A 22,497-nucleotide genomic window follows, 5' to 3' on the forward strand; every position below is an offset into this window, starting at 1 on the left:
ATATTCCTAGCCAGTGACTATATTTTATCGTGTTGGAATTTTGTTCTCTTTCTAGTTAATGATTAATAAAACAGTATGCATTCGGCAAAAAGTGTGATTAATGCTTTTTTTCTTTCTAAATGCTGAAAGCTGTATTTTACCTTTTGAAAACCATGGTGTGGGCCATTAACTGACTTACAGATAATACTGTATGCCTTTTCTAACCTAGTCATAATGATGCTTCTAACCCAGTTATAATGATGCAGTGAGAGGTGTAGATAGTGTTTCAGAGGGCTTCTGTCTGAAGGAAGGAGATTCTTGTTCAGGCCTCTCAAGAATTCAGAGACCTCTTTCATTTGTGGGAGAACTTGCACTCATTTTCCTTGGAAGAGCTGACAGGTTCTAGTTTATTCTCTTCAAAATTCAGTGGTGTCAGGCTGTGTGTGGTTCTGCTACAAAGTGCTCACCCACTGCTTGCTCTTGTTGCTGGTGGAGAGCTGTCTCCTTTTTGTTTTAGGTCCCATTCTCATTGTGTTCACTATCTTTTTTTAATAGAAAAAGCTAATTTATGTGCAGATGTGTCTTTTGCTTATAGTGATAGCTTAAGTTTTTGAATTTTCCCGTAATATTTCCAGCTAGGGTATTTAAAAAAAACCAGCTAGCCATTTGCAGAGAACTTCCTGGGGAGGAAGACTGTGGTGGTGCTTATATCTTGTTTTTGAACTTGCATTTTTTTATACAAAAATGTTCACATTGGTGCAATTAATGTGCAGTATAAACCACATCTAAAAAATAACAGAGTGTTTCGGAACTGGCAAAAATATTTAGTAATGACTTCATTTTACTTTCTTGCTGCCAAAAATGTTCAGGGACAGGTTTTTCAGTTTGATTTGGCAAATGAAAGACTGTTGGAAAACAATTCACTTTTATCATTTGGCTGTAAATAACTACTTAAAAATGTTTATTTGAAAACATTTGTATTGCCATTTGAAAGTGCTGTGGCTACGTTTCCATACCTTAAAACAGCTGTACGCATTTCTTCCCAAGATATACCTCATGTTCCTTAATGTCAGTAGGATAGGTATGTATGCTGATGTGATTTTGTTTCTTAAAGTATACTATAAGTATATTAATAATTTCAGATGAGTGCCAAATTCAGCATACTGTCAGACTGCTGTCAGGCAAAAAAGTAGTTGCTCATTCTGGTCTGTCCATCGAAGACTGATTTGGAGAACAAAAGTATATGGTTCCTTATAAGGGCAGTAGTGACCTTTACATTTAAGCAGCCACATGGTCAGAGAATGGAATAACTTTTTAAAAATAGTAGCAGTTCTTTTGGTGCGCTTAGTGGTGCAGGTCTACTCTAGTGGCTGTAAAATGGCTGTCTCAGTTTGATGACAACTTAGACAGCAGTTACAACAAATAGAAGCTATTTCCTTACAAGCTGAGCAGTTCTTTCCTTAATTGGTTTCAGAATTTCATTTTATTGTATTACTCCTGTTTTTTGAACTACTCGTCTGATGCGGCTTCTGAAATGATTTTTTTCTCCCTTGAAGCTTTCTCTGTAGTTTAAAAAGAAACATGTTAGAAAGCTCATTTAAATCAAGAAGATTCCAGCTTTTGTGCTTTATAGGGCATTTTGTAAAATAGGATAATGGTCTCCCTTTCCATAGCTTTGCAAGTGATTTGGGAAAGGTCTTGGAGGAACTTTTGCTCTATAGGAAACAGAGTTCTTAATCTAATCAAACGAATTTTGGTAATATAGGAGTTGTTCTGTGCTGAGAATGGTCCAAGAGAGTTTTTTTTAAATAATTTTGAAGAATAAAGTGAGCTTTCTGTTATATCCTAAATAAAATTAAGTTGGAGGGGTCCAAAGAAAACTTCTACTAATTGCTGTTTTAACTTTCCTGAAGGAAAATAGTGGGTTTTTTTTTTAATTAGTCGTAATAGATTTTATTATTCAGTACAGTAAGTTAAAGTGTCTCTCATCTGAATTTAGACATAACTTTCAAATTTGGTGCTTACATCAGTCTTCTATGTCCGTTCTTGAGTGACCTTATTTTTCACAAAAGCCAGGCACCTGAAAAACAAGTTGCTGTTTAAATATATATTTGGGAACCTAACCTTAGCCATGTGTTACTGTAGATATTTCCCCCAAGCTAATCTTGAGCTTAGTTCTGGTGCTGTTGCCCAGCCCACTGGGCGCTGCTGCTAACACTTCTTTCCATCTGTCTCTCAGTCTTGCTTCCTGGTTTTGTCACAAGTGGCCTTGCAACTCTGAGGTTATGTGAAAGTATGTGAGTGAGTGAAACAACTGAGACAATCGATCTCTCATTCAACATGGGCCAAAGGTCTGACGTGTTGCATCACCCTCCTCATGCCCTTCCAAGTTTCTTCTCAGGGGAGTCCATGTAAAAGCTGTGCTTGCTGTTGTAAGGAGTTCCATTATGATTAATATTCTTCGGTAGGTTACTTTTTTGTTAGTTTAATTATCTAGGTGAGTTCTCCTGGGGCCTGAGGAGCACTGGTGCTGTAATAAGGGTGCTAGTGAATGTGTGCTTGGAAGGCAGGACCATAGCAGCAGCAGCTTGGATCAGCTGAAATTGTTGCAGATATACAGCCTGAGTGGGACATGGTGATACTATGGAAACCAGGAGGAATCATGACAGGGTATCCAGACCTTTCCCTTCCTTCAAGGCAGTACCAACTACATTTAAAACAGTTGTCTAATCTGTCAAAAAATCTCCGGTATTACCTATCACATCCTCCATGGTAGTCTGTTCCACGCTTCAGCTATCTTTTTGTGGCTGTATGGAAGGGCCCTCAAATGGAGACAAAAATGGGATTTTAAAGACTTCAATTTCTTAGATAACCTGGCTGCTGAAAAGCTTAACTTAGCTAGCATTCAGTAAAAGCTGTATGTACAAAATTTATACTTGCAGGACCCAGGGTAAGAAAGCATAGAGAACTTGAAGATCATGATAATCCACTCCAGCATTGAGCTCAGTGTTTCTACAGCATATCCTTCTGCAAACTTTATTGTGAATGATTACATGCTAATATGTTAATGGGCTGAATAATTCCCAGCGGTGTTTCACTTACAAGTTGCCTGTGGAGAACTGATGAACAAATTATGCCATCTGTTTTAGTGCACGTGAATTATTTTAACCACAGCTTTTGTGTGTTGTCCACTCAACAATCTTTTTTGGAGTGTTCTTCTAAGCAAGTAATTTCTGTTATCTTTCTTCATTATGTGCTCCTGTTGTAAAGTTGTGTTTGCATAGCAATTTTGAGTTGGTGAAGAAAAATATAGTATGGCTGACCTTTTGTTGAGGTGGAAAACGGTGGATGAGTAGAGAAAAGATAAAGGTCTCAAAATAGGGTATTACAACTGTTGTGAAGTTCTTGTTTCATACACATTTCTCGTCATAGTAATTTGTTCTGTGCTTTTCTGCTTTTTATACTTAGTCTTATCCATTTGACTTATTTTCCATTTTTTCGTATGATACTTTCTGGACTTTCAGATCACTAAAGTCGTTGCTTTGACCAAATTCCCCTTTCGTATGTATTCCCTACCCAGCAAGGTGGGATTGTTTGCATTTGTGTTTGTGTGATTCCTTTAGAAAATAAGTAACACTTCCACTGACCTCCTTTTCCCCTTGTATGAGACCTCATTCCCCTTGGATCTTACCTACTGATTATGTGAGCAATGCAGCTTGCGTCGCTTTCCTTCCAAAAATCATGACCACCGTCTTATGTGATCCCTGTCATTCAATTTTGCATGTACTGTCAAAGGCAAATGTAGAAGAACTTTCCCTCTGATTGTGCTTTTTGCTTTCTTAATCAACCATTTGTCCTGACACGCTACAGTATTTTGTTGGACAGCATGCATTATGTGATGGCGTTATCTCAAAGTGCAATGCCTGGTATGTGTTAGTAACATTAGGACCATTGCCATATCAAAGCTGTCAAAGTAAAGGAGGAGAGCTCTGATTCTGGACTCTGCAATGTCTTCTACCTGTGCCCTTCACAGTGATACTACTGTAGCGTCTGTTTTCTTCTGTTGCATACAGTTGTATATAGCGTGCAGACGTTTCCTCCTTTCACTTGTTTCAAAGAAAACCCCGTCGTGACAATTGTTGTTCATTTGTAACTCCAGTTGGCTTTATAGAAGGATTACTAGTCTTCTAAAAGCTACTGTTGTTGGCACATGAAATCTCAATTCTGAAAACCTAAGTAGCGATTGGGAAGTCTTCTTTGGCTATGTACAAATATGCCTTTCTTCTTTGTATGCTTTCAGTCTATTAGAAAATAATGAGAAATTAATGAGGCCATTTCACTTGGTAAAAGGAGGGCCTGTTAGCAGTTTCTGCAAAATACACGTGACGTCAATTATGTCAGGGATCAAATGCTTGTTCATTCTGATTGCTGGTCTGGGATCAGTGATTTGGGAAAGTCCCATAGTTCTTAGTACATGAACACCATCTACTACACAGTAGAAAGTTTGCTCTGCTTTTACAGTTGGTGTTTGGAAAGACGTAAGAGATCCTTCAGTGCTTCTGGGAAGACCAGAAGAGACAGCAGTTGACAGTAGAGGTTAAATAGGCTAACAGTCAGTAGAGGAGTAAGATAGATTTAAGACTCTCAGAATGAAGCTCCAAATTTGGAAATTCGTGGAGAGGGGGGAAAAAACCCACTTCTTCCTAGAGGGCTTTCAAGTTATCTGTGAGATGCAGAATTTAAAAAACAGAAGTTACAAATGGAAAGGGATGTGTTTTGTCAGAGGAGCACAGTATGCTATGTTGCCAAGGACTTCTAAACTTTGATTCCTTTAATAAATTTGCAGTTTTAGTTCCATTGTTATAAGCAAATTTCTATCTGAAAAATCACAGCAGGTTATTTTCAAAACAAAGAATGTGATTTGTTACAGAAAATAAAATGTGTTACTATAGTTTGTGCTATTGTTGTGGCTGTTTCTGTGACTGGATATTACAGTTGTAGAGTAGCCTGTTTTGCCTCAGAGAACAGCTTAATGCACTATGAATACCACTTTAAATGGAAGAGGGCAGGACACTTGTAAGTTGTCAAATGTCCCAGGTAATCAAACTGTATTCTCAGTATTTGTAAACTTTGATGGAGGTGGTATTTGCTGAAGTTCCACCTTTTATTTGTTTTCCTTTTCTAAAAGCGAAAGGAGGAGGATAGATGATCTGACATTTCCTGCAGTAAATCAAAGCATTACAATATAAACATATATAGTTTATAATATAAATAACACTGATAAATTACTTTTCAAATTCAGCCTGCAAGCTAAAAAAAAAAAAAGGTACTGCTATTATCACTTTAAAAAAAAAAAAAATTCAAATACTGTGCCGTATTCCTGGAAATAGGGCGTCACTGTAGAAATCGAATGGTATCAGAATCTTAGCATTATACTCGGGTTAGTTGCTGAGAGCCTAGAAGATCTGGCAGGGCATTGAAAGTAATGTGTGTTACTAAGCTAGGTAAATAAAGGTGGTATGAACAGCTGAGATGACTTAGACTAGGTGAACAGTCTGAATGGCAGTTTTGTGGTGCTTTTTGCTTGCTGCTTTCTCTGTAGCTTTTGTGCTGTCCTGACGTTATCATGAAGACCATGAGAAGGAGGAAGAGATTTTTCTCTGTTTTGCTTCAGATGTGAATTTTGTCACTTTGCATACTACTTGTGATCTCCATCTCCTTCTTATTTTTGAGGCAAAATAAAAAAAGTAATTAGATTTATAGGCTAATCGGGTCTTGAAACTGGACAACATGAGCAAGATTGTCTTAGAAATAATTTTTTTTTTTGCTGGGCATAACAGGCTATGCAATTTCTGATCTGCTTTTTTTAGCTCGGTGCAGGTGTTCACTCTGAAATTGTTCATCCTAGCATTAATTAGCAAGACCAGCCTCTTTAGTTTTCACTAATGCAACAACCGTATTACCACAAATTTCACCCAGAAGGTTTGACTTTCAGTCATTCTTAAAACCGCCATAACCAGTTGGTGGCGGGGGGAACTTGCCAAGGTAACAGACCTAACCATTCTTTTTTCCTTCACTCTTTTCCCCCTCTCCTTTACAGTTCATACAGTATTTTTTTTTTTAATGCCAGATAGGCAGAAAAGATAGATTTTTATTTTTTAATTTTTTTTTAGCAGGATAAATCAGTGGTATCTACGATGCAGTAAAAAGTTTGCTCTACTTTCACAGTTGGTGTCTGGAAAGATGTAAGAGATCCTTCAGCACTTCTGGGAAGAGCGGAAGTTACAGCATTTGACAGTAGAGGTTAAATAGGCTAACAGGCATTACCAGAATCAGATAGATTAAAGACTTGCAGATCTAAGTTCCCAGTTTGAAAACTCATGAAGGACAAAAGAGTTTTTCAGATTTGACGCTTTTTCAGAATTTCTAATGATTGTCCAGTGCGTTGCAATATGTAAACATTGACTTCATTCTCAGGATGTATTGGTTTAAAAATATATACTAGCTTTTACTCCTTGGATGTGTCAGGTATGGGGACATACAGGTATGTTTGATCTTAGATGGCTACATGACGTCTTCTATAAAGAAGCAAATCCATTCCACAGACTAGTGTCTGGGATATTACTAAAAAAAGAAAAAAAAAGAGGGGGAGGAAAAAGAAAAATAAATAGCTGAACTGCATATATATTTTCTTATAACTGAGTGGCCACATACATTACCTCAGTTTTTACTTGAGGGCTATGTAACTGTCCAGACACTCATGTACAAAGAACGTTCACTGATATTAAGAGACATAAGGTTTTTGGAGGGGGGATTAACTTGTGATGACTGTTGAGAAAGCTGTAGGCTGTTTCATGTATTGCCTCTTTTCTTACTCTGTGCACTACACCAAATTATGCTTCCTTTCACTTGTTTACATCTGCTTATTGGCACACTGCCTAGCAATGCTTGCAGGTTCTTAAACACCACTCTGCATTATCTGGTCACCTCAGAATGAGTGCAATTAAATCATGAAAATTATAGTTAGCATTATTTTAAAGAGTAAAGAAAAGCTCTGTAAAGAAGCTAAAATGTAATAAAAACAGTTTAGATCACACTTTTCACCTGGTGTTAACAATTTAGCAGGCTCCTGAGCATTCTGAAAATAGTGCAATGCAAAAAACCTCTGAGGTCCCTTCTTCAGTTCCTGTTCCCGGGGACACCCAGAAGTATGCTGATATTTTTAACTTGATTTCCTATGGAAACAAAACGTATGTATACAATTTGTATGTGTGTGCGAGTGTGTTTTGTGTGTCCCAAGCCCCTTCCTTTGCAAATAATCTTATAAACAGTCCTACTGTTCAAATTCTACTGGAGAGGGAAGGGCAAAGCTATTGTCAGTTTTGGTTGACCTAGATTTGTCAACCAAATTTCACAGTGGTCCAGAGTACCAGCAAGTTTCATGGAAAAATAGACAAGGCGAGATCATATCTAATTGTGAAAATGGATGCTGATGTACATATCGTATTAGGTGGCAGAGAATCCAGACAAGAGGGAGACTTTATAAATGCATCATCTGGGAGAGGAGTTTGTTCAGTGCCTAAGAAGGTATGAGCTTCAGTCTTGATCATCCCAAGGAAGTAGGGGAGTTAGCTTTATTAGTGCCTTTTCATCTTGGAGCTACTGTCCTGTAGCTCCAAGAATACCGTGAATGGTTTTGGAGAACTCGGGGCAAGGGGGAAGGATCACAAGAGGACAAGTACTTAGAGACTAGTTTTTCCTTAATGAATATGTGTTGATGGATTTCTTCTGCTGTGGAGCATTTTTGGTTTAGAAGTTCCAGCATCCCTTCCAGCATCGCCGTGTAGCGAAGATTTCCAGTTTCACACCGGAGCTGAAATCTGGCAGTGTATGACTCCGTCCCTCAACTGGTTTGGTGGAAACCATAGTTGCCATATGGATCTGCAAGTCCTTTTAGTGAAATGAGGAACTTGTCAAGCTACTTTTACAACTATCACAAGGAAAAGTATGACCAGGCAAATTTACCACTAAAAGTGAGTTTTGCAGTAAAGGAAATGGCTGTGATTTTCATAGTTGTATTAAAAGATGCTGCTTTAAAGTCATAACAGAGGAGTGACAAGGGTTACCAAGGAATTTAACTTGATGACTCTTTTTAATGGAATACACTATAAATGCTGTTTATAGAATTAGAAATGCCTGGCAATACCTTTACATTTTGTGCTGACAAACTGCCATTGTCAAGAATGCAATCTTGTATTGAAAACTTCCAGTTACTTAGGAAGGATAAAATGATTATTCTGATAATCTCCATTTTTTGTCTGGTGCTCACTTAATATCCTTGGTATGAATTTAATATGAGATTCTGTGTGCTTTTCTGAGGAACCAGCTGCCCCGTTCTGGGGGTTTTGTGTCTTACTAGAGGAAGAGAACTATTTAAGGATTAGAAAGTGGCTATCTCTAATAAATAGGTTATCTGAAATGCACAGAAGTATGAGAACCAAATTTCTGGATTAATTCCAGAATTGTATATTCCATCCCAGTGCATTCACTAAATTTAAAAAAAAAAAAGTGTTTCCTGACAATCCAGTTGTGTGTTTCAGACTCTTAACGATGAAAAATGTGCGCCAAACAGTCTATTTTATTTGTATATTATTGGTCTTAAACAAGCATAATTGCTTCTTGTATTCTTTAACTTCTAGTATTCTCCCTGTGCCCACTGGAAAATTTTAAGTGTCATTTAATTTGGCTTTTTGTTTGTTTTTTACTCCTCATATTTAAAATGATAGATTATGCCAGGTGAAAAGATAGCAGTACATTTTCTTTCAAATGAGGTTTCTCTTTCTGAATGTACTAGCCACTGTAGAAGCCTGCCAGCAATACACCTGTGGAGATGTCTGTCACAAAAGCTAGGAGAAAAAAAAGTAAATTTTAACTATGAGCCAGGACAAGGCGGCAGTTGTAATGAGAAGCTACATGGCTTGTACTTGGAATGTGATTCCTAAATAGCGTGTTTTATCAGTGCTTTTTAAAAAATTATTTATTTAAGAAAATGATCTGAAGATGCTAAGGAATGCATTCTTCAAACAAACACGGTTTTCTTGATAATGGAAAGAAGGCGGAACTAATTTTTGGTTGGATGAATTAAATGCGTGAGGCCTGTAGGAACCTAATGACAGTGTTTGTCATGGATGTTGGCTTTCATTGAAGTTGGTGGGAATTCTGAAGTTTGCTTGAAATTGAGCTGAAAGGCCATTTAAGTGTTAGTACCAGTACCTATTCCTGTGAGCTGGGCCTAAGCAATTAAGGTTGTGTAAAAACACATAGGTACTTATAATCTGGCAAAATGAATGCCTTATGCCGTCAGTAGACGGTGAATTTCTGCTATATAAGGAAAATGCAATTAAAAATTCAGGAGCAAAAAAGAGAAGCTGGGTAGGAAGCTCACATTTGCTGTCTGTCATCTCAGTTCTCTAAACTCTGGCTGCGCGGTGGGCAGGGTGGTGCTGATGGTAGCGGGCTTCTGACTAGGCAGAGAAATTAAAAAGGTACCCCTGTAGCTTTAGAGGAAAATGCATATGGCACTTTTTCCCCAGAATCATGAAAACTGCAGTTTGTGTTAGTTAAGAACTGTACGATTCAACAATTCCAGTGTGAGAAACTAAACTGTAAACCACAGATTTTTCATTTAAACGTTGAAGCATATATTGAGTAGGTGTGATTCTTTTAAGTCTGCATTTAGGACAAGGAGATATTCTGAGCAGACAGTTGGAATTGAAGGCTGTAGACTTGTGTCTCAGGAACTGAACATGTCATGCTAGTTTTTGCTGTGAATAAGACTCACGACCAAAATGTTGACTCTTCAAGAGCATTTGGGAAAAATACTCTTTAAATTTCTACTGGACTTTAGTGTTTCTCTTTTTTGTCATCAGGTAGGATGTGTGGCGTCTAAGAAGCTAAACGGGAGATCTTTATAGCCCAGTCTTTCACTGAATACCTACAGTATTTTGAGATTAAATGTTTTTCTCCTCTACTACCCCCCCCCCCGTCTTACTGTATTGTGAGCCTGCCCTTTGTCAGATACATGCAGAGATCCAATGCTTTAGTTACAGTAGTTTCCTGCTATTGTAATAGATAAATAAGTAGTTGTAGCTTAGCCTGGAAGTGGGTCCAAGACTGTAAGTTATGACCTGTCTTTGCACTGTTAAACCTCAGCAGAACTGAGACAGTAGCTCTTGCTATGAACGATATAAAGCACGTGAGGAGGCACCCTGTACCGTTTCAGTAGCTGCAGAGCAGGGAGAAAATACATGAAGTAATACTTGTTTTGCAAAAAAGTTATTAGCATGGAATAGGAGATGGTTGTCACAGCGAAGATCTTCAAAGATGTTTAACACAACCCCAGTTAAGTTAGAGCTGTGTGCTCTGTTTCTCAAAAGATTAGGAACCAAAATCATTCTGTTCAGGGGGCCTCTAGGAATGAAATAAACTGGCACAGATAGGAAAAATTTACCTTCTTCATGATGTATGAGGTTTTTGTACTTGGTAGTTACTGAACTTGGGATCTCATTGTCTGTTTTCCTATGCTTGGCAGTATTACAGGGGTGTATTTTCACATGAGTGAAGTGTTCCTGAATAATTTGTCTGACCAGGCTGGGAACAAACAGGCTTTTCTTCCGTGTCTGGCATGAGTGTTTTCTTCGGCTAACTTCTTACTGGAAGGAAGTTCCCATGTTGCATTCATATTTGGCTTTTGTTGAGTATGTATGATCACATTTTAGGAAGTTTTGGGAGTAGTAGAACATCTTATATTGATAGTCTTGGGGATGTGTGGAGAAGAAAAATTTGGGGGGTTTTGGTAGTTTTACCCAGGGATCAGTTGATTAAACAGTCTTCCTCCTACTAGTGATTAAAATGACATTTCTTTTCCTACAAAAGCTGTTTTAACAGAAGTTCTTGATGTCTGTGTTGGTGTACTGATAGAGTTACAAGCATGGATCAGTATTAATTAATATTAAATGTGTGAATGTAGCTAAGCTAGATAAACTACACTCAGTTTTAAAAGCTATCAAAACTGAATTGTTGCGTTTATGTAGGCATTTGATGTGTAGGATGATGCTAATATACATCCAAGTAAAAGAGTTATGGATTAAGATACGTTAATTGCGTGAAGGCTACAATGAAGAATGTAGCTAGCTGCAGCAGGAAAATACTGGTATGTAACGTTAGAAGAGTTTTTGCTAAGGAGGCATTGTTTTGTTCTCAGAAAATCCAGGTTTCTACTTGTTGCCCCTTTTTTTTCGTCTCAGGTGCAATTAATAGTCTGCTTCTCTGAAGAGGAGGAAGATACTTTTTTGAAGCCTTTTATGAAAAGGTTTCTTAGTGGTGTTACATATACTTTTCAGATTACTGGAAAATTAAATTCAGTGAATGAGGCCTGGGAATGTTTTTTTTTTTTTTTAAATCAATTTTTAGTTATATACAAGATGCTACTTGTACTGATTAAAGACAAATGAGATTTTTTTTTTCTTCCGATGTGGTTGAGAAATTAAATTGAAGAATAGCTTTACTGATGTGGCTTAAAACAGATGTGGAATATGGGAGGAAAGCTGGTTCCAAAGAGGTATCAAATATTATCTGATTATGTAATATTTTCTAAAATGTTTAATCAAACCGTTTTAACTATGAAATAGCTCACCTCAACAAGACTACTCGCAGAAATTATGCTGATAGTAACTACCATTATGGAAAACTTCCAAAATGAGTTTGTTATCTACGACTATTCAGTGTGCAGTCCTCCAAACTGTCACTCCTATTGCTTATCTTTCTGGCTTTGGTGGAATTGAAATATGGGCTATCTCAAGTGAGTGGAGATTATAAGGTTTAGTATTTAATTTTTAAAGTCCTCATGGAAGAGAGCATGTAATTACCCAACACTCCAGAGCATGTACGTCTACTGCTCTACATAAATGTTGTATTGTAGGGTTGCTTGTGCCACAGTAGTGAAATAGCTGGGGCAAAGGGACTGCACTGATTCTATCCTGTGTAATACTGCTAGTTTCTAAGTAGATTAAATGACCCATTAGTAACCACGTTATTTGAGATGAGTCTTGAAAAGCATCACTCGTAGCTGGATTCTTGCTTGGGCTGAAGAATAGTAGAAAAGGGAAATCTAAAGCTATTCTGCAAGATGTAAATTTGTGATGGCATAGTAATAACAGAGTTTTCTTTTAATAGGTTCTAGAAAACACTAACACCACTAATGAATGGCCTGATCTTCGCTTTCGGCTCCAGATGACTTGTCCTGTTGTTCGTGAGGGTATGTATACTTCCATTGTGAAAGTGTTGGCAAAATCTAGAAAGATTTTAAAACATGTCCTTGTAGCTTTTTGTCTTATTCACTTTGGCAGCCGCACTTAGAGTGTCTGACTCAAGTGATCTCTAACTTAGTGGTTTATTCTTGAGCTAGCATTGCTTTACAGCCATAAGATGCAATGTCAAGTATCTCCTTGCTTCTTTGAGGAGATACAGCGTGTCAATGCAGACAAAGGCCTTGGACCTGTGAGACATGCCACTGATTATCTGGCTTACAAGCTTCATAGTTTTGCCCATCATTGTACCTTTCAAGATCGTCTCATGCAGTCTGCTGAGGTGCAAGATTTCACTGCAATGTCTTCCTGCAAATCTGCATACTGGTGTGGGGAAAAAGAAATAGAGGGTTGTGTAGAATCAGTCATATGTTGGACATATTCCTGTGGCAGTGCTGTCCTTTTAGTCTCCCTGGAAAATCCTTCTAGGAATAGCCTAGATATGTCACTGATCTTGGTGACTTGCTGTCCTCTAAAAAGTTTGAATTTAGCAAAAAATGGATAACAAATTGTATGATATTTTCTGAACACTTACTTTTCTAAAGCAACTCCTTTGTTTGTAACTTAAGCTTCTGTTGTTAGATGTCGTCTGTTACTGAAAATGGAGATGTTACTGCTGGAAAGCCGAATGAAGAGAAAACATATAAGAAGGTAAATAAGACTTACAACCTTTTCATTGTATGTTTTTCCCTTCATATTGGTAGTTCAGACCTGCTGTAAGTGAAATACATTTCAGAATTGACTAAACGCAAGAACAAACAAAACATGTTCCATGGATTTTTTGAAAGTACGTTATTCCTTCTGTGAGATCATAAGACATTTCTACCCACTGCAGAGCTGACTATTTGAAAGCTTGTTCAGTACAGCTTTAAAGTATACAGTCTTGCTGATTGATGGAAAATCTTTGCTCTTAGCAACAAATACACCTCTGGGCATAAACACTGTTGTCAGAAATTTAGTACGGTAAGTTCCCAAATGCTTTGAATGTTTATGCAATGTGTCTGGACTACAAACCTACCCTCCTACCACCTCCTCAGTGTTTTGCCAAACAGTACACTTTTTGTTTGCTTTGTTTTTCAAAAAAGAAATGTTGTTTAAGAGAGGACATATTTAATGTATGAGCATGCATGAATGGTAGCAGCATAGGGCTATTTAGGTGTTGTAACAGTAGCTGATACTGGTTTTGGTTTTGTTTTTCTGCCACTGATTGTCTGGGACCAGCATTATTTAGGTCCACCTTGCACTGTTGATAACTAAGGGGAGCTATAAAGGCACATTTTTCTATACATATTTACACAACCAAATTGTTAGCTGCCGGATTTGATCATTTTCTTGACAGATCACCTCAAAGAAGTGGTGATTTTTTTTCTTATTTTCTGTAATCTAGCACAGAGATCCACATGTTCCCACAGTATATATCATGGGTTAGGGGTTTTCATTTCTGAGTGTTGCCTACAGCACTACTGGTGAAGTCAAGGAGGATAATAAGCTGCTATTTCTTTTCCCACCCCTTTTGTTGGCAGCTACATTTTCAGCATCTGAATGGCCTTAACATTCCAGATAATTTTCTCGGAAATGAAAGGAAATACTGTTTGAGAAGGTGCTTTTTTTCTTTTTAGATATAGGTTATGTTCAGTCTCCCAGCTTATGACTTTAAAATATTGAAGTCTAAATTGTTCTTGACATTTAGTACAAGAAAGGAAGAAAAGTTCAGTGCCTGAGGTGGGCACTTTTGCAGTTTTATATTGCTAGACTAGCGAAGACAAATCCTGGTAGTCCCACCACAGGTGAGTTTCCATTCCCCTTAGTCATCCTACATGCTGTTCGCTGTTCCTGTTCAACTCTAAATTCACAATATTCCAGAGGAAGCGTTGTAAAGACTTCTCACCATGGCACAGATTCTTCTGTGTATTTACTGGAAATACATCTCTGACAAAACCTAGATTTCACAACCACATCACATTGGGAGATCACAGTGACTATCATCTCCAAATTCTGCCCTTTACCGTGGACCACCAGTTGTCTGTACTTGTATCTTATGCCAGTTTAATTCCTTTTCTTATAATTACACCCTCACTAGTTCTGTGTTCAAGATCCTGTGTTGCATATGCCCCATAGTTTACTGCTATCACCAAATATTATAATTATTCTCCTACTTTTTGTGATAATGTTAATTAAAAAATTAATAAATTTTGAGCCCACAATTTATCCATGCAGGGCTTACTGGTAGCATGTCTTTGCCTGATGCTTTCAGTTTTAACAATGTCTGTCTCCTCTTAAGCCAAATTCCTTACAAGCCTTGCACTTTCTGTTAATTCTCACCTTCTTCAGATATTGCATGTGACATTGTTCCATGTTTTTTACAGAAGTCCAGAGAAATCAACTGCCTATGTCTAGAAAGTTGGTTACCGGGTGAGCCTGGCAGGACCTGTGTTTGACAGAGGGATTTCATGCCATTTCCCATTTAGTTCCTTATTTTTAGGTAACTTTCACAAGGAGATCTTACTCTGTTGAAGTCTTGTTTACAGTTAAGACACGCCTGTCTTTTATTGCCCACATCAGTTTTCTTCACTCTTTTACACAGGTGTTGCATTTACAGTTCTCCAGTCATGCATTGTTGCCCTTGGTTTGTTTGGCTGGAAAAGACTTGCAGTTCTGTCCTGTGACTTCCTGTGCCACTTCCTCCAGAAATCTGGGCTGGGGAAGCGCTTGTTTCCTCAGCTGATGCTTTTTCAGCTACTTGGGCAGTTCCTGTTCCCATCTACCACTGCCCTTGATCACAGTGGAAACACTTAGGCAAGATACTCATGTAGTTCTGAAGTCAGACTGTGCTTGCTAACCCGTTCTCACTGCTCAGAGGCTTCACTTCCACTTCTTTTTTTTTTTTTTTTTTTAAAAAAACATAATAAAGGTGAAGATGCTTGTGCTGTTCAGCTTAGAAAAACAAAGGACAGTACCTTGGCTTGAATTGTGGGAATTCTAGTTTTCACTCTGCTCTGCTTTGACCTCTAATGTATAGCACAAGCGTAGCTGTATAGCTGCTGTTAAGATGGGACTGAGTAAGTTTATGAAGGACTGTGTGGCATGGGACCTGTGGTACTGGTATGTATCTTTGACCTGGAATATTCTCACCAGTGATGTGCTCCCCTGAAAAGGTCTAGTAGCCAAAGAAGTTGTGTCATGAGATGTGGGCATGGAGGGTTTCAACAGAGCAATACTATAGCTGGAAGCAGAATGAATAACTAGCACATAGTTCAGAAACACAGACATTAGAAAAGTTTTGCAATATCAAGTTTTATGTGGGTAATGCAAGGGATTTCTAGTGATAATTCTGGGAGATAATCATCCTGAAATGTGATGACAGTTTCAGTCTCAACCCCACCCCGGGTAAAAGGTCACCCTTGCAAAGCAGAGAGATTAGTGAAGGAAGAGTTAATGTCATCCTGCCATCGTCTCCTGTTGTGGGTGGGACCCACTGGTTCCACATGAGGACTCAGTAACTCAACATGAGACTCTGTGATGAGCTGTGTGGTTTGGTCTTAACTTTAAAACCTTCCTTGGGCTCTGTATCTGCTCCCAGAGTAAAATGCCGGTGTGCCTCTTTATCCTCTCCCAGCAGTTGCAAAGGGGCTTGCTGATTCAGGATCTGCAGTCACTTTGTGGCAAGAAGTACATGATACTCAGATGCGTGCTGGAATGTCTATAGTGCCCAAAATAAAATCTCTAGGGGTAAGGGATGCACTGATACTGCCCTGCTGCAAGGTTACATTTTCCTTGCATGGGTTGAGGGGTGAGAGGGAGCAATCCTCAGTCTAATCTAAAAAGCAAAATAGCCTTTTGTTTTAAACAATTTTGCATTTTGCTTGATTATATCTTGTGTCCGTTCATCTTTCATAATAGCATGCAAAGATTATGTCTGTGCAGCTTTAGTCATATATATATATAAAAATTACATACAAACAGGAAAATTGATGCATGGAAAATGTCTGCTTTGTGATGTAAAATCCAATGACACATAAGAGAAAATTAAATAAATGTCTTGGCTTTAGCGGCATTTTCCTTGTGCCAGATCCAATGAGAAATAAGCGTAACTAATCAATATATATTAAGCAATGTTTTAGTTGCTTGATCTGGAAATGTAAATATCCCTTATTGAGAACTGCAAATTGTCTCATAAGAGAAACCTGGGGGAAAATTAGAGAAAATAATTGCAAATACTTGAATTTTTTTAAATCAATCTGTTTTATGCAAGTGTAAAAAATTAGTATTTTTGTCTTGGAGATAAAGGTGTTTTTTATCTAGTGTAAATGAAACTGCTTACCTTAGCAAATACAATCTATCCCATTAATACAGAGATGAATGATGGCTTACTAAAACCCATTTCCATCAGAAAACAAATTATTTCTAATGGCTGTTTGAAGAAAAACAATTTTCTGCTGGGGCATGTAGAAAACCTTCACATTCTTTTCCCTGTGATTCACTCCCTCTTACTTCTGAAGACTCCAGAGCAGATAATGTAGATACTGCTTTGAGTAGCAGCTGGACTGGACTGACTGATGTGGAAAGGACGTACAGCTGCGGTTGTACCTAGTGATGGGGGACTCAGTTGCTGCAGCAGATGGAGAATGAGTGGCAACTAAAGACTCCTTAATCCACTCCCTCTTCCGTTGTTCCCTCTTTGTTCTGTAATTCTGCCTTTTGCGCACTGTTCATACTGTCAGGGTGTGCACTGCTGAGGGTGATCTCATCTAGTGCACCTCATCTCTGAGGACTAGTTAGCTGTGATAAATTAGTTTGTAGCTCTATGCTAAGAAAAAGCATCTGAATCATTCCCTGGTGAACACGGGCAATCCTCAAAACGTGCTTGTCCTTTCTCTGTGTGTATGCATCAGTGTATTTTGGCCTGCTGTAACTCTTAGCGTAGTTTGGCCTTGGGAGAGTTCCCCAAAGGATTACTTGCCTGTTCATCCTGGGGGAAGAAGGAATCTTGTTTATAATGGAAAAGTTTATTTCTGACTTCTAGTATCTTTGCTGTGCAGTAGCAATATGTTCCAAAAGTGTCCTGAATCTATGTAGATTAGTTATAAGAGCTATCCATATATTACAAACATCTGTAGTAATGACTGTTTTTCATTGTTTTTAAGTTCACCTCAGTTGGGTAAAAACGAACTTTTTCCAGGAGAGCATCTCTGACTTCATCCAGGATAAAGCTTTCCAGAATAATAAGTAGTCTGTAGGTCTATCAGTTGCATTTCTGGGACTTTAGATTCTTCCAATATTTTCTTTACGATTTTGTTCAGCTCAGCTAAAATAGTGGTAGGTAACATCTTTATCTGAATTAATTAAATCTGCATTTCTTCAATTTCCTACAATAGTCAAGTTTTGGCCTACTTACCTGGCAGAAGAAAATCTGACTTGCCAGCTGTATGAATATAAACACCTTGAAGCTCCAAGAAAATGTCTTACATTACTAAAACCCTGTGCAAGGCCTTGCACGGGCATTGCTACAACATCCTTTCAGACTCTGAAATGCATAGCTAGACCAAGACAGTGGCATGGATTCTATTACGAATCATGCTTCTTCATTCAGCTGGATTTTTTTTTTTTTTAAACTTTTAGGTTTCCTGCCACTGCAATCTGACATAAATGTTCTTCTGGCTTTTAATGGGCTAATATTATTTAGTCAAAGTCCTTGAGAGATAATGGAACACAACTTTCTGTTTGTGTGTTTGTTTCTTTTGAAAACCACAACCTTCCCTTGCATATCCTCTCTTTAAAATGGTGTTATTTAAGGTGGCTCTGTTTGGCTGTTCAGCTGCAGTCATTTGCTACAAGCATTATAATCTCTGAAACTCCCCCTGGGTTTTCTCAAGTTGCTAAGTTTACAGTGTGAATATCACGTAAAAAAATTCAGTCACTCTAATAGAAGAACTTAGTTAATGGAAGAGAAACTTCACAGATACTGTTCAATGCAGCTTTTAAGGTAGAGGATTCAAATAACTTTGAGATCAAAGAAATCTTAAATCATGCAAACTGTGGCCACCACTTTGAGGGTGGGGTTTTGTTGCTTGGTTGGGTTGGTTTTGGGTTGGTTTGGGTGGTTTTGGTTTGGTTTTTTTGTCAGAAAGAAACAAAGGGGGGGGGGGGGAGACAGGGGATGGGGTTTTTTTTCAGAAAGAGAGAAACGAGGGGCGAGGGGTAGGTGGGGGCTGTGGTTATATGCTCCGTTTCATGCTTGAAGATGCTAAGCAAAGTAGCAAGGGACCCTGGCAACAAAATGCAGTCACCAGACTGTAGCTTCTCTTGGATATCCATCACAGTCTTGTCACTGAAATCTGGAGTATGCAATAGCCACTTTTTTCCATTTCCTCCTGATATTTTGCAGACTTTGTTGGGAGAAACTGCTGATACACATGCAGCTTTTGCATTGTGATGTCATCAGTCACACGGTAGTCCCTAAATCTGCTTCCTGACAAAACAGATTTCAGTAGCATCCTGATGCTTAATACTAGGATGGTGGCAAGAATGGGGCATAGACAGGACTGTCAAAGCACATTAAGTGTGTAGAAGAAAATCACATCAGAAATCAAAGCAGATATATATAGTGCGCTTATTGTGGAAACCTGCTACTAGATTACCAAAATCTCTCCTTGTAGTCTGAAGGCTGCCACACATGTATACAATTAGACTTTGTTTCTCATTATTACATATCTTGCGGCTCTTCTGCTTAGCATATTACAAGCACTTTACGCAACCCGTTCAAAACTGCATATCATAAGTGTGAGTCACTTTGCCCAGGAGCAAAGGGAATTTGCCTGAATAAACGAAACCAGCTACCTATTGTTAGAGCTTGCAAACATGTACAAGCAAGCAGCATTGCTACGTCACTTTTGGCATTGGCTTATGCCCTGCGTCTGATGTCTGCAAGTAGGGCACTTATTCTTGCAGACATTGAAACTTAGCTACTGGAGTTTTTGGTGCACTGGGACCTATGTTTTCAATGGCAGGCTTTTGAGCACTTTGTACGTCTGCAAAGATACTGAAATGACTTCTTTCGTGGCTTTGCCTGGAGCAATGGCTACTACCAAACTTACAGATCTCAAATTCTTTTTCTCAGAGAGGTAGAGAGAAGAACCAAAGCCCTTGGATTCATGGCTACTCCTGAAACTTTGGCATAAATGTTTTGAAATAGAGGAAAAATGAATTGAAAGCCATGGAGTCACCTGAATCCAATTTTGGAAAATGAAGGGAGATCAGTTTCAGCTTGGGTCAGAAGATCATTCTGATAACAGTTGAGCTGGAAGAATCTAATGTGTGGATGTCTTAACTGTTTCCTGGGAGAGCATCCTGACAAAGTTGTTAAGATTATTCGAAGAACTACAAGAAAACTACTTTCACCAACTTTGAACAGTAATATAAAGAGGAAAAAAAAAAAGAATATTATCAGTTGCACTTGTTTAAGGATCTAGCATTTATGCTAGCATTCAGCATAGTATGCCAGAAAAAGATAAGGTCTGCTGTTTATATTTTAATAGCACAGCTATTGATAATGTATAATTTAGAAAGCACAGCCAACACTATATAGAGCAGCATGTATTGCTGCATTAGTTTGTACTGAGGCATCACTCTAGGGCGCAAAGAAAAAGAATGACAGAAGAACACGTCATAGACCAGTATCATTTCAGCTTTCTGAAAGAAGAGATAGACCCTGGATATTTCTACTCTTTGCTGCAGACTTTATTTTTCTAGGTCTATGGGACCATTTTTAATTACATCTGCATTGTACAAGTAAATACCTGTCTGTCTTTCTGTTTATTTTGAGTTATAGATTGCCTTATTGTAAGAAAAACATCGGGTAGGGTTTTCCTCTGGAGGTAACAACTGCTTCTTGCAAAGCAGAGTAGCGGCACTAAGGTAATTTTGTTCTGTGGGAAGAAAGAACAACTTAGTAATAGCCAGTCACACCCCCCCAGACGTCACCCCCCCAGCAGCAAGATCTAGAGGTGAGGGTGATGGGCAGAAGTCCAGCTTCATGAAATGTGACCTGCAGCAGCTGGGCAAATATTTGATAGAAAAACAGTGTGAACTGAAGGAAGAGTGAAGGAGTACCGTGGCTGTAGTGACCCATGGTTACAAGTTGTGGAGAAACAGTAAAACTAGTTCAGTCAGGGGGATTTTCTAGTAACTCTATTTTTATGTCCCTGTTTGTGATTTAATGTAAAAGGAAATTGATAGCTTAAATGTGGCAGCTGCAGAGAGCATGCTGAGATGGGCTAGCCACCTTCAGAAGCTTCAGCAGGAGCAGCTGCAAGAAGTGTTGTTTCAATGGCACTGTAAGCACAGCAGGCACTCAAAGATGAGAGAGCCCTAGTGCAGAAGCAACGGACTAGGCAATAACCACACGTACATCTTGAATCTAATTGCAACTTCCTAATGTTCAAAGAGAGCTCTTTTTAAATGTTGCTGGGAGAAGACATACTATTCTTCAACAGGCACTCTCCTCAGGTGGTTTGGCTTAAGGGTTTACACAGTTTATGGAGGCTTAGTATCTTTTCAGGAGTCTGGAAAAGATAAACTGCGTTTGCATGGGAGTGATAGTGTGTGTGGATTCCTGGTACTTATGGTAACCAGTATAACTGAAGAACAAATGCTTACTTGTAGTAGAAAATTCACATCTGGCCTAACCCATGTGGCTTTAATAATTCTGACCAAGTGAGACCCTGTGGATTTCTTTTTTTTTTTTTTTTTTTTAACTTCACTGAGAAAGCTGCCTGAAGGAAGGCAGCTATTCTACACCAGTTCAGTTCGTTAAGTCCTCCCAAGCAGCAGAGTGGGCTGGTGAGGGAGATGAGAGCAGGCTTCTCCACAGACAGTAGTAGAAAGAAATAAACTAATGGCAGCTACGTTGTGGGAAGCATGCCTGCAGAGCAGTGTTAATCAGTGGTGGCTTCTGCTCAGATGCCTTTTTCTCCCCATCTCTTACACAGAACTGTGATAACTAGGTATCTCTACCATTTCATTAGGTGGGTTTTAAAACCTGTTTGAATGACAGTAGTACAGAAGGTGAAAGAAAGCAAACATCATCTTGCCTTCCAGAGGGATAGTGAGGTGGAGTTGCTGAGGCAGAGTTCATATTTTTTTCATTGCTTTATAGCACCTGCAATAAGGCAGATGTCTTCTGGAAGAATCAGCATCTTTGCCCCAGAAAGTTCATAGGCCAAACTTCAGCTGCGATAAAATGAGTTATAAAAAGGGAGAACAGATAAACAAGGACAAAGTTTACATCCACGCAGTCCTAAAGGACGTCCCTAGAATGTCTACTTTTAAAGAAGGCAAGAATGTTAGAGTTACATTTTTCACGAGCTGCTTGTGAGGAATGCATAAAGACTTAGCAAAGAACAACTGAGAGTTAAAAGAAGAGTGGGAAAATAACTTCGTGAATGAGAGTAGAGGGGAACTTCTATTAAATTAAATGAAGCCTGCATCCCTCTCAGTTCCTCTCTGCTCATGGTTTGTTAAATGATTTGTTTTCTGTCATTAATAGTCCCATACATACGTGGAGAAAATACAAGAAAACTTGTTTAAAAGAATAAAGCTGTTTACCATATCTGAATTCTTTGTGCACTACGTACACAGAACCAATCCTTTACCGTCACATCAATGGTTAGTTAGGTTTGCCAGCCATTTACAACCTTCACACTCTAATGGAAATAATTACTGAGCAATGTATAATATACTTTCCGGAACTATAGTACCTATATTTTTGTCATCCCTGGATATTTTTTCATTTTTTTTTAAAGGATAGGCTTTTCCAGTCCTTTCAATAGCCTTGTCCCTAATTTGCACCGTTGTTAAATAGCTTCAGTTCAGTTGATTTTTTGTTATCTGAAGGTAAACTCCCTTTACATACATTATTTAGTTCTGATTAACACCTTTCTTTTATGAAAATAACAAATTTAAATTTTACAGAACTAGCCTGAAAGCGATTATCTGTAGGAAAAGCAATGTTAAAATCCTACTTAGTACGTTCGTGGGATCATGCGCAAACTTAATACCTGATTTGAAAGGATTTAAGTTCTCATTTATTTTGCTACTCTGAAAAAGAATTTCAGCTTGGAGTGATGTAGAGTGAGTGGAAGACCCATCTGTAGAG

At 38.4% G+C, this 22,497-nt stretch overlaps 1 protein-coding gene across 1 annotated transcript in view; it reads left to right on the top strand.

Moving 5' to 3' along the window:
* Positions 1 to 22,497, top strand: part of PIP5K1B (phosphatidylinositol-4-phosphate 5-kinase type 1 beta) — a 121,147-nt gene that overhangs the window by 22,669 nt on the left and 75,981 nt on the right. Inside the window, exons 3-4 of the mRNA XM_050913510.1 lie at positions 12,214 to 12,295; positions 12,927 to 12,995. Of these exons, the coding sequence (XP_050769467.1) occupies positions 12,927 to 12,995 (69 nt within the window). The 5' untranslated portion in view covers positions 12,214 to 12,295. The remainder of the gene's footprint in view (positions 1 to 12,213; positions 12,296 to 12,926; positions 12,996 to 22,497) is intronic.

This window comes from Gymnogyps californianus, chromosome Z, assembly GCF_018139145.2.
Source record: "Gymnogyps californianus isolate 813 chromosome Z, ASM1813914v2, whole genome shotgun sequence".
NCBI classification, from domain to species: domain Eukaryota; kingdom Metazoa; phylum Chordata; class Aves; order Accipitriformes; family Cathartidae; genus Gymnogyps; species Gymnogyps californianus.